General features: G+C 42.8%; 1 protein-coding gene across 1 annotated transcript in view; it reads left to right on the plus strand.

Moving 5' to 3' along the window:
- The window catches only part of NR2C1 (nuclear receptor subfamily 2 group C member 1), a 54451-nt gene that overhangs the window by 1704 nt on the left and 33358 nt on the right, over positions 1-19389 (plus strand). Inside the window, 4 exon segments of the mRNA XM_084794408.1 lie at positions 9948-10020; positions 14849-15043; positions 16348-16426; positions 18180-18359. Coding sequence (XP_084650534.1) covers positions 9967-10020; positions 14849-15043; positions 16348-16426; positions 18180-18359 — 508 coding nt within the window. The 5' untranslated portion in view covers positions 9948-9966.

The following is a 19389-nucleotide window of genomic DNA, read 5'->3' on the forward strand; positions in this document are numbered from 1 at the left end:
ACAGTGTACACTTGATCAGTCAGGAATTGTGGGTAAAATAGAATTTGAACTGGGTCTCAGAGGTCAGGTAGAGTAAGTGAGGCGGCGGCGGGAGATTGAAATGGTGTATTGAAGGTGTTGGTAAAGCCGCTGCTTTGTAAACCTTGATGTTTAGCATATAGCACTGGGCTGTAAAAAAATGTGAACTTGTGGTTTTCTTGGGTTGGGGGGGAGTAATCTCCATCAGTTGCCTGTATGTATGTCTGTGTGCCAAGGGTGTACAGTGCCCTGAGGAGCCAGAAGAGGAATAAGAGTTGGGGTAGAGGAAGGGAACTCAGGTGCTTTGAAGGGCAAATGCTTTTAACCCTTAAGCCATCTTTCCTGCCTATGGAGGTTATTTTCAATTAAAAAGCCCCCTACTGTAAACATCTAGAAAGAATCAGTTTTCGCCCTGTCTTTTCTTGTTAACTTTTTTTAGTAAAACTTTCAATTTTATCTTTTAACATAAACATATTCTGGTTGCTTCCTAGAAGCCACATGTTAAAATCATTGAACTTTTTTTCAAAAACTAATATCTGACAAATAACTGTTTTTGAGAGCCATAAATCATTATGAAAAAAAAAATAATAAACCAAATCTGATTTCTGCTTCATCCAAGATATAAGTTCATCTCTCAATGTCAGTAGCCTTGAAATTTGACTGTCTCGAGAAGCAGCTCTGCATCCTGAGAAGCTTCTGTAGGCTGAATCAGCTTGCCAGTATAGGAAAACAGAGACACAACTTTCTAATGAGCACAACTGACTTGGTGCTCCTCGGCTACAAGTGCCTCACTCATTCAGTGAGTAAAAGGACATCCATTTCCACCAACTTTTTTATTTGTTTTTTGAGAAAGGGTTTCTTTTCTCTGTGTAACAGAGCCCTAGCTTCCAGGACTTTCTTTATCGACCAGGCTGGCCTCGAACTCACAGAGATCTGCTTGCCTCAGCCCTCCAAGTGCTGGGACTAAAGGTGTGCACCACCAGCGCCTGGCCCATTTCCTCCAACTTTAACTTCTGCTCCAAGCCCACATTCTCCCATACAGTTTCTCCAACAGCATCTATGCAGAAACTTAAAGAAACCTTTTAGCCGTGAACCTTCATTTGTGAAAATAAATCCATTGATGTTAAGATTAATATCTTCCCAGCTCATGTGCCCTTCCACCGGGCAACAAAATAGTTTTTCAAGTATGCTTCCTTCCTAAACAACTATGCCTGGTTAGAAATACTAGTTGAGTCATCTAGCTGAATTACTACAGTCTTTGGCCTCCTTAGACCTAGTAATAAGCTGATGGAACTGGTCGTATTAATTCTGGAAATTCTGTTGGAAAGAGTGCTCTTCAATAAAGAAACTACGAATGTCATCACTAGCTCTGTTCCATTAGCAGGCCCCTGACTATTTAATCCCCTCTCTCATGAGCCACTGGTGATGTTTCAATGGTGACACATGTGTAACACACACACACACAGTTTTTGCAGTTAAATAAGAATCTTTGTAGGTTACAAATAAGTGCTTTTCACTGATGCTAACAACTATTCAGAGCCTCCCCCCCCCCCCCCTTTATTTAGAGTGTTTTAAGAAACATTCAAGGGCTGGAGAGATGGCTCAGAGGTTAAGGGCACTGACTGCTCCTCCAGAGGTCCTGAGTTCAATTCCCAGCAACCACATGGTGGTTCATAACCATCTAAAATAAGATTTGGTGCCCTATTCCGAATAAATAATAAATAAGTCTTTAAAAATAAATAAAAAGAAAGAAACATTCAAAACATTCTTTTGTCTTACTACAGTATGTTACATACTTATTAAGAAGGTGTCCATTCAGCTACTCCATGCTCTCTGCAGCCAAAGCCTCATAAAAACCAAGCCAAGGGCTTCTTACTTATTGTCACATCATCATGCTTATTAGAAATAAACCTGTATTGCAAAGATGCCTTGACTTTTTTTTTTTTCTTGTCAATTTGGGTAGTCTACAATCTGGCTGGGAAGATTTAGACAATTATCCACAATTGAACAGTTTTGCCCTAAGATACAAACAAATATTACTTATACTTTTTAAAATAAATGCTACCTTTAGCTTATGAAATTACATTTGTGGTTAAATTTTTTTAAATGTTGTTTATACCTGGGCAGTGGTGGTGTATACCTGCACTCGGGAGGCAGAGGCAGGAGGATCTCTGAGTTCAAGGCTAGGCTGTCTACAGAATGAGTTTCAGGACAGCCAGGGCTACACAGAGAAACCCTGACTCAAAAAAAAAAAAAAAACACAAATAAATAAATGAGGAAGGGAGAAGCAAAGGAGTGAAGGAAGGAAAAAAAGAAAGAAAGGTAGGTGCTGTTTGTTTATATACATACAAGCACAGACATGCACACACACACACACACACACACACACACAGCAGTGATGGTTGAGGAATATTGTTTAAGGACTTTTGTCTTGCTGCACTGAACATTTAGTTTCTGGAAAAAGAACAGCAGTTCTTTTTTATTTTTATTTTTTAAGATTTTTTGTTTGTTTTTTTGTTTTTTGTTGTTATTGTTGTTGCTTTTTGTTTTTGTTTTTGTTTTTTTGAGGCAGGGTTTCTCTGTGTAGCCTTGGCTGTCCTGGACTCGCTTTGTAGACCAGGCTGGCCTCGAACTCACAGCGATCCGCCTGCCTCTGCCTCCCGAGTGCTGGGATTAAAGGCGTGCGCCACCACGCCCGGCTTTATTTTTTAAGATTTATTTATTATTATGTATACAGTGCTCTGCCTATGTGTACACCTGCAGGCCAGAAGAAGGTACCAGATCTCATTATAGATAGTTTTGAGCCACCATGTGGTTGCTGGGAATTGAACTCAGGACCTCTGGAGGAGCAGTCAGTGCCCTTAACCTCTGAGCCATCTTTCCAGCCCCAGAACAGCAGTTCTTAAAGACTGTGGCACCAAGCACAAGGCCTGCACAGATTTAAGACAGACAGTTGCCAGCACAGAGTGGGGAGTGGGCACAAACTCCCACCCGTGGACAAGACACTCTCTGCAATTGACACCCACTAGCAGTGAGAAGTTGGCTTTCCCCAGTGGAGTCTCGCTGGGCATATTAACCACACCTCGGGGCAGGCCCCACGCCCAAAGCAAAGCCAGCTCACTGGCATTCTCATAGACCGTGTCCCATCCGTCTTTGTTTGGGTTTAATCTTACGGGCCTTCTGCTTACTTGCTTTGGTTTCCATCTTTGTGGGGTTTTGTAAGGGTTTAGGTGGATGTTTTTTGTTTTCTTCTTTGTTTTAAAGAGAAAAGAAAGACTATGAAGTTGAGTGGGTAGGGAGGTGGGCAAGCTTTTGGAGAGGGGGGGAAAACATGATGAAAATGAATTGTATGAGCCGAGCATGGTGGTATGTGTCTTTAATCCCAGCACTCAGGAGGCAGAGGTAGGTGGATCTGTGAGTTCAAAGCCAGCCTGGTCTACAAAGGAAGTTCCAGAACAGCCAGGGCTGTTTCTCCAGAACAGAGAAACTCTGTCTTGAAAAACCTATATATGCATGCATGCATATATACATACATACATACATACATACATACATACATACATACATACTTATTTTCAATAAAAAAATTAATCATATGTATATGCATTGAGGGGTATGCACATAAGTGCAGGTGTCGATGAAGACCAGGAGGTGTCACATCTCTGGAACTGGAGTTACAGGTAGTTGTCAGTTATCTGATGTGGGTGCTGGGAACCGAACCTTGGTCCTCTGTAAGAACAGTACATGCTGGTAACTGCTGAGCCATTCCTTCCGACCCCACAATAGCAATTTAAAAAAATCATGCAATAGTTTATACAATCCAGGAGCATATTCATCTTATTTTTCTATTGCTGTGATAGCCATGACCAAAGCAACTTATAACCGAAAGAATTCAATATGGGGACCAAGTATTCAAACATAGGAGCCTATGGGGGTCATTTTCTTTCCATTCCAGAGGCCTAACGTCCATGACTATCCAGGTGGGGAGTATGGCAGGCTTGGTGCTGGTTAGTAACTGGAGTTTGCATGTTAAGACAGCAACAATCAGAAGGCAGAGAGAGTGTGTGTGCGCACCTGAGAGCTACCTGGAAATTGCACCTGCTTTTGGATGCTTAAAACCTACTCCAGAGACACACCTGCAGCAAGACCGCATCTGCTACTCTTTCCCAAACAACTCCACCAACTGGGGACCAAGTATTCAAACATACGAGTCTATGGGGGCCATTTCTTTCAAACTACTACAGTACTAATTTGATAATTAGATGCTAAAGAAGGGTGGTAGGAAAATGTTTGAAAATCTTTTTATAATAGTTACAAATAATTACATAATGGTTTTACGTAATTAAACCATTATGTGTCTGTAGAAAACAGAAAAGTTTATATGGGGAAAAGAAACTTCATAGCACCCAGTAGCTAAGCTGAGGTGTTTCAGGCAGAGTTATAAAAGTATGTGTGTTATAAAAGCATGCATAGTGCAAAATGCACATGTTTTGTGCTTAAAAAAATAAAGGTCTCAGTGATGTGGCTCCATACAACATGAGTGGACCTGTGCTGGCAGCCACACTTTGGATTTACTGTATATTTGATTTTGAATTAATTTTTGGTCATTACAGTCTTAAAAATGTTTTACTGTTGCCAGATTTGTGTTGATTCCTATGGTGACCCATGCATGATCACGTAAGGGGTAGAGATCCATGGTTTAAGAAACTGAGGGGATTTGTTTATTCAGCCACGTCTATGGAAAGGATGAAGAGAAGAGGTGAAGGGGATTTTGTACAAGAGAAATCAAGGTTCATGGCTCTGAAGTAGTAAAGAGAGCATCCTTACACTTTTGAAATCTGATTTCATTTCATCTGAACGAGTATTTTACCTACATGTATGTCTGTGTACCACGTGCATGCTTCATGCCTACAGAGACCAGGAGAGGGTGTTGGATCCCCCAGGAACTGGAGTGACACCTAATTGTGAGCCACCATGTGGGTGCTGGGAATCAAGCCCAGGTCCTCTGCGAGAGCAGCCATAGCCCTTAACTGCTGAGCCTTCTCTCCAGCCCCCACCCTCCTGTGTCTTGCTTTCTACCTCAGGTTAATAAAAATACATAACCCTTCAATGACTAATTTAGTTGTCTCTTCTAAAAGATTTTTTTCCCCTAAGCCTTTCTCTAGCTGTGTTCTTCCATGTCCTCTCGCTCACTTAGTGGGCATTTTGTTCCTTCTGCTAACTTACACGGATGCAACGCTTATTACCTACTAAAGACCATTAGCTACAGCTATATTTTCACTTACATCCATTCTTTAACTTCTCAAAGAGATGGTGTTGACTGTCTTATTTCTGAAAAAACAAAACAAACAGCCTCAGGTTAAGTGGCCGGAGGATATTATATAATAAACTATGTGTTTACAATTGGGATTACAACTCTGAAACAGGCTGACCGTGAACTTGAAACTCTGACTCAGCCTCAAGTGCTGACAGGGTAAGCAATTTAAACTTTTTGATGTACAACGGCAAATTACTTCTCTTGGGAAGGTAGACTACTTTAATCACCAACAGTCTGCAGACTATTGCGGGTCTCTGCTGGAAAGGTCAAAGTCTGGCATATCCGGATAGCCAACTGAGCTCAGTCTATTACAGTGGACTCCCTTTCTCAGCTGGGTTCTCTCTTTGCCTGATCTGGGGAACCCCAGATCTTGTAAGGAGCATCATATAGCCCTCAGGGAAGATTACAGGCCAACTCTTTCCTGATAGAACCTGTTCAGCAAGCACTTGGGGATTCCTGGAAATACCCCAACCTATGCAAAGGAGATTCTAGCATCAGCAAATGACCTATAAGCTTACCTGGAAGTTCTTCCCCCACCAGTAGGATAATTAAGTACTGTGAATGTAAATGAGGTACTGTAGCACCGCATGTAAATCAAATATCCTGGCATCCTCCAGCAAATCAGACACATTCACCCTCAAACCCACTGCCCAAGGTTTATAAATGCCTGGTTCTTGAAAACAAAGGTTAGCTGGCTTGCCCTCTCACTCCTTGCCTCCCCCGTGACCATCTGAGCCTCCTTATTTATTCTGGGGGGAAATCCCTGCTGGACCACTGGGGCTTGACTGCCTGTCTAGGTAGTGATGGCAGAGCTGCTATGGCAGCTGCTGAACCCCACTCGGTGCTGCCCACTGGTGAAGCACCCACCTGGCCTGTATCTCCCCAGACTCGCCTTCTGGCTGGTTTTGGGTGCCTGCCCTCTTCCTCTGCTGTGCTTAGCACAACAACTTAACAAAGGACTATAACACTTTTGGTAACATCATGGGCTTGCAGAGCTCCCAAGTCTCCACTGCTGTCTCATACCAGCAATCTCATTCTAAAAGAGCTAGCTAACTATAACACTTGGTGGAAAGCTCAATTACACCCCACCTCCACCCCCAGTGAGACCGGGATCTTTGCCTAGCGCATAGGCCTCGCCCTAAAATGATCTAGTCATTCTTGAGAAAAATGGGACCTTTGACCTTGAGATCCGTCTGCACCACCTGGACCAGCCTACCAGAAGGGGAACCCAGGCCACCTGCCAGACACTGAACAATAGTCTATGTTAGAATTTGCCTATAATACTAATAGGCAGGTAGAGGCAGGAGGGTTAGGAGTTCATGGTCATCCTCAGCTACATAGCAAGTTCAAAGCCAGCCAGGCTACTTGGGACTCTGCGTTTAAAACAAAACAAAACACAAACAAACAAACAAAAAAACAGGCTGGAGAGATGGCTCAGCAATTAAGAGCACTGGTTGCCTTTCCAGGGGGATCCAAGTTCAGTTCCCAGCACCCACATTGGGCAGTTCACTGCTGCATGTGCACAAATTTATGTACATACATATAATAAAAAGTAAATTTTTTTTTAAAAAAAGAAAAATGTGGGCTGGAGAGATTTGCAGGCTTCAGCCTGCAAAGCGCCTTCTAGCACCAAGGGCTAGCTCAGTGGTTAAGAGCACACTGTCTGCTCTTCTAGAGGTCCTGAGTTCAATTCCCAGCCACCACATGGTGGCTCACAACAATCTATGGTGAGATCTTGTGCCCTCTTCTAGCAGGCAGGCCAGAATATTGTATACATAATAAGTAAATCTTTAGAAAATACCCCTATTTTGTCTCACTTTCTGTGCAACCTTGAGCACATATATTGGTCAGCGGCTGTGTGGCACTGAGCGTGAAGGATGGGGAGCATGGTAAACTTGCGGGAACTGGGGAGTGTGTCTAGCTAGAATGCACAGTTTACCAAACCCCATAGATCAACCAAACAGTGGTGGATATTGAGAAGATAGGTAATTTTAAATCTGTGTGTTTGATCTTTTGCAAAACAGGAAAGTAGGGCCGGTAGAGATTGTTGGGGGATGGTCTGATGTATTTTGATGCTAAATACTGCTTGCCGTCTCTGTGGACCACCTTTTGCTTAATAAAAAGCCATCCCACCCGGGCAGGGCAGAGGAGATAGAGGTGTGACTAAGATTCCTGGGCTTAGGGAGAGAGGGGGTGGGGGATGGGGAGGGGAGAAAAAATGGAATCCTGGAATGAAAAAAACAAAACAAAACAACAACCACGAGGAGAAAGGAGAAAGACCCGAGGAGAAGGGAAGAGAGGAAGGCCGTCATGGCTTAGATGGAGGAGAAGCACATGGCAGGTGTGGATGGAGATTTGGCCCAGATGAAGAACATGAACAAGTGTTTGGGATTATGGATGGGAGGTAGCTTGATAGAAGTTATTGGAAGCAGATGGCATGGGATTGAGGCAGGGATCCCATTCCTGCCCCACTATGGAGAGTAATTTAGAGGATTAATGTCTGCCCTGCCCCAGGTTAACTAAGGCTATTTTAAAATATAACAAATGCCAGTGTCTTAATTGATCACTAGCCAGACCTACTGGGCATACTGATAATACGGAGAGCATACTGTTAATATAGCTAATTTAAAAACAATTAGAGATGGCTTCCAGGCAGAGACAGGGGCATTACTGGGACTTGCTGCCTTCCGGCCTAGCCAAGAAAACGTGAGCCCCAACTTCAGGGAGAGACCCCACTTCAAAGGAATAGACAGAGTGATGGTGGAGGAAACTTAATGTTATCCTCAGGCATCAATACATGGACATGTAAACACACACACACACACGCACACAAATTAAAATTAAAAAAAAAATAGTGAAGTTGCAATTCGGTGAACCATGTTGGGCTTTGAGATTAAGATACTTGCAGCCTACATAGGTATAATTTGGCTGTCCTCAAGGACAAGAAAGGGACAACACTTAGTGTAAATTCTGCGGCAGTATCGAAATAGAAGTCACCAAATTATAAATTAATAAAGTCACTAAAGCCGGGCGTGGTGGCGCACGCCTTTAATCCCAGCACTTGGGAGGCAAAGGCAGGCGGATCGCTGTGAGTTCGAGGCCAGCCTGGTCTACAAAGTGAGGCCAGGACAGCCAAGGCTACACAGAGAGACTCTGTCTCGAAAAACCAAAATAAATAAATAAATAAATAAAGTCACTAAAAACTGAACTTCAAAAGGAGAGTTGTTCTTGTTTGATTCGCTTACTGCTTTTGTGTTTCTGGGGATTGAGTTTCGGCCTCTTCTGGCATGCTGGGCAAGCGCTGTCACTATAGAACTCCCTCCAGCTTAATAGAAGGTAGAGGAATTATGGTTTAGAAAGACAGAATTCAGAGCCGGGCGTGGTGGCGCATGCCTTTAATCCCAGCACGCAGGAGGCAGAGGCAGGCAGATTGCTGTGAGTTTGAAGCCAACCTGGACTACAAAGTGAGTCTAGGACAGCCAAGACTGCACAGAGAAACCCTGTCTCGAAAAAACCAAAAATAAATAAATAAATAAATAAATAAGAAAGACAGAATTCACGGTGGCACCAAGGAAAGTAAACAACTTTTTCAGTAGGCTAGAACACTGGCAGCATTCTGGTTCTAGCCTGGCCCTTCCAGACATGGGGTGCTTACTATGTTTGCAGTACTAAACATGAATTAGCAACTCAAAACAGAGAGCAGCTGGTTACCCCTATAACAGGCTTGCCACTCTTGTGCCACTGGGGACATTTTGCTTATGAGGCATCAATGTCATCTCTCAAACTCTACAGCTAAGTAAGACTGTAGTTAACTGCCCCCCCCCCACAGCCTGCAAAGCGCCTTCTAGTGCCAAGGGCTAGCCTGCAGGGAGGAGCCTTCAAGTCTAGCCCCAGCCTGATTTCTCTTATGTCCTGTGACCAAAGACGGTGGTGTCTTCAGCAATAAGGTCTTACCATCTAGTTCTCGTGGGCAAGCAACAGAGGTGGCAATTGCTTGTGGGCCTCAGAGACCTCCTTGAATAATAATAGCTCACAGGAAGCAGCCTGTTCCAGGCCCTGGGATTTTCATAAAACAGCATGTGGCTTGTAGGAGCAGCTGGGTCGACTCACACAGGTACAATGGCTTTTCAAAGCAGATACGTCCGCGTATGCAAATACAGAATAGTTACACGAACCCCCAGCATGTTACCTCCATTGGCTGACAGTGTCCAGCACTGCTAATACACGGCCAGTCTTGTTTTGCAGAAGCAGATCTCAACCTGTGGGTCGTGACCCTGGGGATCAAACTACCCTTTCACAGGGGGCGCATAGCAGATATCCTCCATATCAAATATTTACATTATGATTTATTACAGTAGCAAAATTATAGTTATGGAGTAGCAACAAAAGTAATTTTATGGTTGGGGTCACCGCAGCATGAAGAACTGTGTTAAAGGGTTGCAGCATTAGGAAGGTTGAGAACCAGTGGTCTAGTCCCTCTCACCGCCCAACCACCTTAACTGGATTATTTTAAAGAAATTCTTAGGCAGCAAATAATTTCACTTATAAATTCTTCAGTAAATATTTTATGTATATAATTGTTAAAAGGCTTTTTTTTTTTCATCTTTGGCAGATATTTTGACAGTTAGGTCATGGCGACCATAGAAGAAATTGCACACCAAATTATTGAACAGCAGATGGGTGAGGTATGTCTAGTTTAAAATTCATTTGCTGACCTGCCAAACTTTCATTCTTTATGCTAAATGTTGGTACTAGGTTTTGGAAGTTTCTGGGTGAAAAATGGCCTGGCTTTCAGATAGCTTTTCTATGCAGCGGAAAACAGTTAAATAACTGCAATACAATATGGTAAGTACTATGATTTTGATGTAAATGGTGCTGTGGAACACACGCACACAAAGTTTATAATAATAAAAAATAAGTGAAAAGCTAATAAAGAGTTAGGAGTAAGAGGAGATCTGATCAGAGAAATATTTTAGGGGTTAGGAAATCTGAGACCAGTCTTAAGTTACTATATCCTATTTATAGCAAAAAGCAACAATAACATGGCAGATGATTTTAGGGCTTTATCCAGAGTTTTTAATGGTATTATTCTCATAGATATTGCTAATTTTGGCCACATCTGACATGTTTTTGGTTTTGGTTTCTTGATTCAGGGTTTCTCTGTAGCCCTGGCTGTCCTGGAACTCTCTCTGTACACTAGGCTGGCTTCGAACTCACAGAGATCCACCTGCCTCTGCCTCTGGAGTGCTGAGATTAAAGGCATGTGGCTTAAGGTCTGATAATAACCAGAGCGTGGCAACCATTGTCTTTATCAATAACTGGGATCAGACCTTGAATAGCTTAGCAAGTAGAGGTACTTGCCGAGCAAACCCAGAGACATGAGTTCAAACCCTGGAACCCACAGAAAGGCGGAAGGAGAGAAACAAGTCCACGGGATTGTCCTCAGACCTCCATATGTGTGCAGTGTCTCTCTCATATGCACGTGCGCGCCCCCATGGATGTCATGCGCGTGCACACACACAAATAAGATAATAATAGCTAGGATAGTTTATGTTAAAAGCACAAAGCAAGCTGGGCAGTGGTGGCGCACGCCTTTAATCCCAGCACTCGGGAGGCAGAGGCAGGCAGATCGCTGTGAGTTTGAGGCCAGCCTGGTCTACAAAGCGAGTCCAGGTCAATCAAGGCTACACAGAGAAACCCTGTCTCAAAAAACAAAACAAAGCAAAGCACAAAGCAAATATCCCATAGTTCAATCATGTTGTATCATAATCAGCATGGTTGATAAGATTCAAGTACCACAAATAAGTAAATCTTATGTTAATAGTAATAGCTGATAGTGAAATAAAAAAATAAATTAAAGCTTCCTCAGGATATTAGTACCTATAACAAAAACAAAAAACAAAACAAAACAACAACAACAACAAAAAACCGGGGCTGGAGAGATGGCTCAGCAGTTAAGAGCTCTGACTATTCTTCCAGATGGGCCCAGGTTCAATTCCCAGCACCCACATGGCAGCTCACAACTGTCTGTAACTCCTGTTCCAGGAGCACTGACACATTCAGACATACATGCAGACAAAACACCAGTGTACGTAAAAGAAAAAGAAAAGAAAATTATTGACTTGCCAGGCCACTGGCACGTGCCTGTAATCCCAAAACTCAGGAGGCAGAGGCAGGAGGATCTCAAGTTCAAGGCAGACTAGGTATAGAAAATGTGGACAAAATGATTCACTTTAAGAAAAAGATAAAAATGTTTATGACTTCATAAGACAAAATATCTGTTTCTTCAAAGTTCTCCCAAAACGCAGTCTCACAAAGGTACTATGGAAAGGAATGGAATGTCTTAATAGCATTTTGAATTGTGGAAACTGGTCATTGACACCAGACCAAAACACGACTGGTAGCTTTGCAAAAGTTAGCTGGAGTGTGCAATCAGGAGTTATACACAAAGTTAGCTGCAGCATGAATCGGGTTATGTCATAAAGAAATGGAGAGCCCAGCGCAGAGAAGTGAGCAGAAGGCAGGCTTTATATAGGGTTTCTTGGGAGTCCAGCTTTCCAGGGTAGTTTGGGATTGGTAGGATTCTGTGGCCTGATCCTAGGGCAAGCTCAGGGATTGGTAGGATTCTGTGGCCTGATCTTGAAGCTCAGAGATTGGTGGGATTTTGTGCTCAGGGATTGGTGAGGTTTTTGCTGTTGTTGTGTTTGGTTTTTGTTTGTTTCTTTATTTCTCCACTTGGCCCTGGACTCTGGCTTGGGGTCAAGTGAGGGTCAGGGTATTCTTTTCTTGGCTCTTTTATCCTACTATGTCAAGTTTGACATGATACCTGGCTCCTGACTTTTTGAGTGTAGTGTCTTCCAGAGAACTGAAAGTTGCTTCCTTAATTACAGTTCTTCTCCATGGAAGACCAAGTTATTGTATTGTCTTTCCTTTCAATTATTCTGTTCCACTGTAGTAAATGCTCTTTTACTGATCCAATGTTTCAACCAAGAGACAGTTAGATCACATATGTACCCAATTCTCCTTTCTAAAAGCTAAGTGAATATTAGACTTTTAATCACAATGAGTATTGTTGAAAGAAGCAATCTGAAATAGGACAAAAAGCAACTTAAACATGGTGTTCTGACTAGTGTTATATCAACTTGACTTAAGCTAGAATCATTTTGGAAGAGGGAACCTTATTTGAGAAAATGTCCCCACCAAATTGGCCTGTGGGTAAGCCCGTGGATTTTTGACTAATGACTGATGTGGGCGGGTGCTCTCACCTGGGCCTGATGGTTCTGGGTGCTATAAGATGGCAGGCAAGCTGAGCATGCTACGAGGAGCAAGCCAGTAGGCTCCTCCATGGCCTCTGCATCCGTTCCTACCTCCAGGCTCCTGCCCTGTTTGAGTTTCTGCCCTGACTTCCTTCAATGACGGGCAGTGATGTGGAAATTTAAACTGTAATAAACGCTTTCCTCTCCAGGTTGCTTTTGCTGTGATGTTTTCTCACAGCAACTGATACCCTACCTAAGACACAAGGTAGCATCTGTTACAGATGGACTGGCTCACAGCCAAATCCTGTAGGATATTGAAAATTACTGAAGTTAGAGCCACCAATTAGTAGAAATACTCTATGGAAAATATTATTGAGAACTTAAACAAAACAAAACTAATGGTAGAAATAACGTTCATCAAAGAGTTCAAACCTTCATTATCCATTTCAGAACCTCCTCTCAAATTTTGTACACAAAGTGATTTCAGAAAAGTAGAAGTAGAAAAAAGAAAAAAAAACCAAACTGAAACAAGTCTGAAAGTTGGGTCACGGATTAAATCAGTTTAATTTTAGGAAATACTTGATTTGTAACAGAAAATGGCATTGTTGAGATGATTCTCCCATTCATGAGTTTATCCCGCTGTAGACCGTCCCGTCCTGTAGAGCAGAGGTCACTGCTTTCCTCACTGCCCAGGCCAGTGTTTTGTAACCATGATTGACTAACCTCCTAGCCACCAGCACCCCCTGCGAAGTGTTTACCTAATCCAGGCTAATCCTTTTTTCACTCTCACCACCAAGCTTGCCCTGTTCCCTGCCAGTGTCACTGTTTATATATGACAGTGTCAAAGGTTTCCTGTCTGTCCCTTAATTTTACTCTTGAACATTTCAAGTCTTGCAAAGTGAGATCAGCCACTCCCCTCCTCCCAGTCCCTAAAGCAGTGTGGTTCTCAACCTGTGGACCATGGCCCCCTTGTGGGGGGAGGGGTCACACATCAGAGGTTTACATTACAATTCATAACAGTAGCAAAGCTACAGCTATGAAGTAGCAACCAAAACAACTTTATGGCCAGGAGTCACCACAACGTGAGGAGCTGTACTAAAGGGTGACAGCGTTGGGAAGCACCACTGGCCCAAGGTGTGCCGCCGCTGTTTTGCACGATGGGAAATCTAGACTCTGCGGGTCCTCTGCAGCTCCACGCTATCTGCCCCAGCTGTTGCTCACATTTCCGTTGCCCACTATAGTCTGTTCTGTCTGTCGTTCACAAGGCTGTCTTGCTGTGATTTGTGCCTTAAATGTGTAAGACATATTCCCCAAGTCCTCTGGATCACCTTGTGTGTTTGATTTTCTGTATCTGGGATGCTTTACAGTTCTGATGCTGCCTGTGTTCACTCAGGTGTTTGTGTATACGATATATGTATACATATACACATATATACATATATATAACATACATACATACACACACACATATACCACTCATTAAAACGAGTTTCCCTCTTCATACTTCTTTCGTCTCTTTCAACTTCCTTTGCTAGTTTCTTCCTCAGCACTCAGGATAGCTACAGTATTAATTGCCTGTCTTTCCCCACTAATGTGGAAGTTTTATGAGGGCAAAAATTTCGTGTCTTTCACTGATATACTGAAGGACCCCAGAACATCTGTTGGTCTAAGTCGGTGCTTCTCAGCCTTCCCAGTGCTGCGGCCCTTAGCACACAGTTCCTCGTGCTGTGGTGACCCCTCAACCACAGCGTTGTTTTCATTACTACCTCATAACTCTAATTTTGTTACTGTTATTAGCTACAATGCAAATATCTGTGTTTTCCGATGGTCTCAGGTGGCCCCTGTGAAAGGGTCGTTCAACCCCCAAAGGGGTCGAGACCCACAGGTTGAGAACTGCTGGTCTAAGTGCAAAGTGAAAGAAAGAAGAAATCAGAATAGTGAGGTCAAATAATCTTGCCATTGTGCCTTTATTTACAAAGTTCACATGTGCTTACGCCTATCAGAATTTCATTAGAAGTAGAATTGCCATTTAAAATGTGTATAACCTTTTCTGGCTTTGTTTTGACAGTAAAATGAATTCATTAAAGAAAATAAAAGCCAGTTATGGTAGCACATCTCTGTTCTCTAGTCCTCAGGGGGTGGAGGCAGAGGCAGCCAGTCGTGGGTTCAAGGCCAGTTTGGCTACATAGCCAGACCTGTCTCAGAAAGCAAACAGACAAGATTGAGTTGGATTATTAACGTGTCATGGTTGTATTAGATTGTTACAGATCAGCAGACGGGACAGAAAATCCAGATCGTGACAGCGCTTGACCATAGCACACAGGGCAAGCAGTTCATCCTGGCAGATCATGAGGGCTCCACCCCAGGAAAAGTTTTCCTCACAACTCCAGATGCAGCAGGTGTCAACCAGTTGTTTTTCACAACTCCTGATCTGTCTGCATCACACCTCCAGGTAAATCATTGTTTAAAAAAAAAAAGTCTTTTCTCTTATACAGGGAAACAGTTAATAAGATTGATAAAAAAGTAGATCTGAAAGAAGAAATTAGAATTCTTTGCTAGCGTCCTGATAGCTGTACCTAGTGTACCTAGCTGTACCTAGCTCTTGATACAATGTAACAGGCTTAGTAGTTCCCCCAGGGCTCCTAGGCATCTCACCTAGTCTCACTAATGGCCAATTATGTGGTGTCTTTGTGTAGCAGTCATATTTGTATAACTGTAAGTAATCGCATAACATTTATTTATAACTCTCTTTCTTTAAAAGAAAATCCACAGCTATCTTTTTATGCTATCGTTTTTGGGGTTTGGAGGCAGCAGGGCTCTTTCATTCGACACAGGGTCTCATTTTGTAGCCCAGGCTGCTCTGAAATCAAAGATCCTTGCTCCGTAGCCTCCCAAGGGCTCCGCACGGCAGCCGTGCATCACCATGCCCAGCTTTATCTTACGCGTTTGTCATGCTGGTCCATTTGTCACAAAGACACATGTCATGAAAGGTCTTAGAACTTTTGGAAGAATTAGACATATTTCATCTGAGTAATATCAGTGTGTATGAGGGGCTTACATTTAAAAACATCCCGTGTATCTGTGTGTTGAACTTTTCAACGATTTATTTTCTATGTATGTCCGCACTTGAGGATACCTGCATGTGGAACATGTATGTCGGTGCCTGTGGAGGCCCAAGGAAGGCAGGCCTCACCTCAGTCCCCGGAACTAGACTTACAAATTGGTTGTGAACTCCCTGATGTGGGTGCTGGGAACCGAACCCTTGTCCTCTGTGAGAGCAGCAAGTGCTATAAACCACTGGGGTCACCACCACCAGTTGGGTTTTGGTGTTCTGGGTTCGAGAAAGAGTCTCATTACATATCCGAGGCTGGACTGGAACTAAGTAGACCAGGCTGGCCTTGAATTTACAAGGACTCTGCCCCACCCCCAGCCTTCCCCACCCAACCCCCACAGTACTAGGATCAAAGGTGTCCGCCCTCAGGGCCCATTCATTTGGCTTCTCAGTGGAATTGTTGCCACTGCTGTGGAACAAGTAAAGGGGCACTCATAGTTTCTGCCTTGTGTATCACTGAAATTGTTGCCTACGTGTGAAAGGAGGCTAGCGGTTGAGCTACTCGTAAGATCTACCCGCCGTAATAGGATTCTCAGTGCAAGGGGAACTTCTGTCTGGTAAGAGGGCACCCTGGCTCAGCATTCTTCCTGTTGGACACTGTGACACTGCTGCTGACTGATAACGCGTCTTCCTTCTTTTAAAAGCTCTTAACAGAAAATTCTCCTGACCAGGGACCAAATAAGGTTTTTGACCTTTGTGTAGTATGCGGAGACAAAGCATCAGGTATGAGTAAAACAATTCTGCATGTGTTATACTGTGAAATTAAGAGCTACTCTACTGTGTTCCCTCTAAAATACAAAAATAAATAGAATGTGTTTTATGCTTCATATTTGCGGCCTTATAAAACTTCATTTTTCTCTGTTTTGTTTTGTTTAATTTTTTTCTTCAGTGTCATTTGCTTTGATTTATAATGTTATATTTGTTTTCATTTCACTGTTCGTAAGTAAACACATAGAAAAGTTTTAAATGTAAAAATTACATTTGCCAAAGGAATCAACGGAAAATGGAGCGTGGCCTTTAGTAATACGGCGTATTGTTAATATACCGTTAACACACTTCCCCCACCCCAGCTTTAGGAAGTCAGAGTAAACCAAGCTGCTGTGGTCGGATGGGGTCCGCTGGGGAAGTGTGACTCGAAGACTCGGGTTGGATGTGCTCAGAGTCAGTTATCAGTGCTCAGAGATAAGCCATCTTGGTTCTGACCACAGCTTGTGTCCTGTCAGAAATACATACTCATGTCTGGTCACATGCAAGCACAGGTGGCAGTGGGCCCACATTATGTTTGCTAATTTTTTTTTTTTTTTTTGAAATTTCATTACAAAAACCTCCCTGAGCACTTTGCCCTGAGTATGTGTAATTTGTTTTTATTATACTAAACAAGTGGCTGGCGAAATAACAAGTTAGCCAAAATGTCATATGTGTGTGAGAAGCTTGCCTGGCTGTGTCTGTGTGGTGCGTGCGTGCGTGTGTGCGTCTGTGCGTCTGTGTGTGCCTGCCTGTGCGGGCTTGATACCCGTGGAGGCTAGAAGAAGGTGTCGAATCCCCTGGAAATACAATTACAGGCGATAGCTGTAGGTGGGTGCTGGGAACCCATCCTGGACTCTTAGCCACTGAGCTAGCTCTCTAGCCCGAGACTATAACAGCTTTATTAAGAAGTTTTAAGCCAGGGCGTTGTGGTGCACGCCTTTAATCCCAGCACTTGGGAGGCAGAGACCGGTGGATTGCTGTGAGTTCTAGGCCAACCTGGTCTACAAAAGTCCAGGATAAGTAGCCAGGACGGTTACACAGAGAACTTTGTCTGGGGGGGGGGGGGGAAAGGGAGGAAGAAGTAGAAAACTCACAAAGAAAGATTATTATATTTCCAGTACTAGATAGCACTTCAGATTTTTCTGGAGCATACAGAGTTAATACTAAAGTATCTATTATACCCAAGGACGCAGTTTGGTACTAGAATGCTAGCCTAGCATGTATAAGGTGGTATATTTAATTCTCAGCAAAAGGAAATAAAACAAAACACTGCTATATGATATATGACTAAACTATATTTTGTAGGATTTCTCAGAATTAAAAATTTTAATGTGCATAATAGAATTTTTGGTGATGATCTTGTTTTCTTTCCTAAGTTCCCTAACATTTGTAATGTTACATTATAAATTTTTTTTTTCCCTAGACTCATATTGTAGACCAGGCTGGCCTTGACTCACAGCCATCCACCTGCCTCTGCCTCCCGAGTGCTGGGATTAAAGACATGTGCCACCACACCCAGCTTACATTATAAAATTTAAAACCGTATTATTAAACTTACCATGGGATATGGCTGTTTGAATCTCTACTTAAATAAATCCTTAGAAAATGTGTCAGAATCTCAAAATCACAATTTCATCTTATATATTGTCGTTTTAATCGAAAAAAGATGAACTTGTTTCACTTCTAACCTATAGCACATTTTGTGTTTTCTTAAACACGTCATCCTTAGGACGTCATTATGGAGCAATAACTTGCGAAGGCTGCAAAGGATTTTTTAAAAGAAGCATCCGGAAAAACTTAGTATATTCGTGTCGAGGATCAAAAGACTGTATTATTAACAAGCACCACCGGAACCGCTGCCAGTACTGCAGGCTGCAGCGGTGCATCGCGTTTGGAATGAAACAAGACTGTACGTACTTGCTTTAAAGGGCTAAGGTTTGTAAGAATGCAGCAGATTTGGAAAGCGTAGCCAAGTTAGCACATCTAAGTAGCTCAAGTGTAGTGCCTAGTTACTTAGTTACTTTTCTGTCGCTGTGATTCAGTGTCATGACTAAAGGAGCTGAGGGGAGAAAAAGCTTATTTGGGTTTATGGTTGCAGAGGGCGGAGAAGGCATAGTGAGCCAGCAGAAGCAGGGAACAGGCTGATCCCATTTTAGCCCCGTGGAGAAAGTGGAGTGAGGGTATAAACCCTCAGATTTCATTCACATTGGCACACTTCCTCCAGCATTCTTGTTCAAGCTGTGACATAGTCCAACTAAAAATAGAATATGTACATATGCTAGGCGTGGTCGCACGCCTTTAATCCTAGCACTCTGAAGGCAGAAGCAGGCGAGTTCGAGGCCAGCCTGGTCTACAAAGTGAGTCTAGGCTTGCCAAGGCTACATATTGAAACCGTGTCTGAAAAAAAAAAGAAATATGTACATATGTATTTATTATTTAATAAACAAATATTTTTGATTACTCCTGTGATGACAAGCACACATTTCCAGCTGGCACTTAGCACCCAAATGATTTTTGTAAGTTGTCTCAGAATTTAAAAATCTTAATGTACATGATAGAACTTTTTAGTGATTTTGTTGTCTTTCCTAAACTCTCTGTAGTATTGTTAATGTTACATTATAAAATTAAAAACCGTGTATCATTAAAGCAGCTAGCCACCAGTGTGCTTTGTAACTGATGCTCAGAATGTGATCTTTGTAACAACAGCTAATACAAACTAACTGCACCATCTGTGCCCAAAGCTGTTCCTTGTGTGTGAGTCTGAGCAGTCTCAGGGCAGATCTCTGCGGCCACCTGTACTGTCAGGACCTTAACAGACAAGGGTTGGCAACTCAAGGCCAGACATCTAATAGGTGGCTGCACTTAGTTTTGAGTTCTGACAGTTTGCTGTTCCCTCTACCCCAAAGGAAACTGTACATTTAACAAATGCCTTGCTGCCT

This window comes from Acomys minous, assembly GCF_964271855.1.
Source record: "Acomys minous genome assembly, chromosome: 9".
In the NCBI taxonomy this organism is placed as follows: domain Eukaryota; kingdom Metazoa; phylum Chordata; class Mammalia; order Rodentia; family Muridae; genus Acomys; species Acomys minous.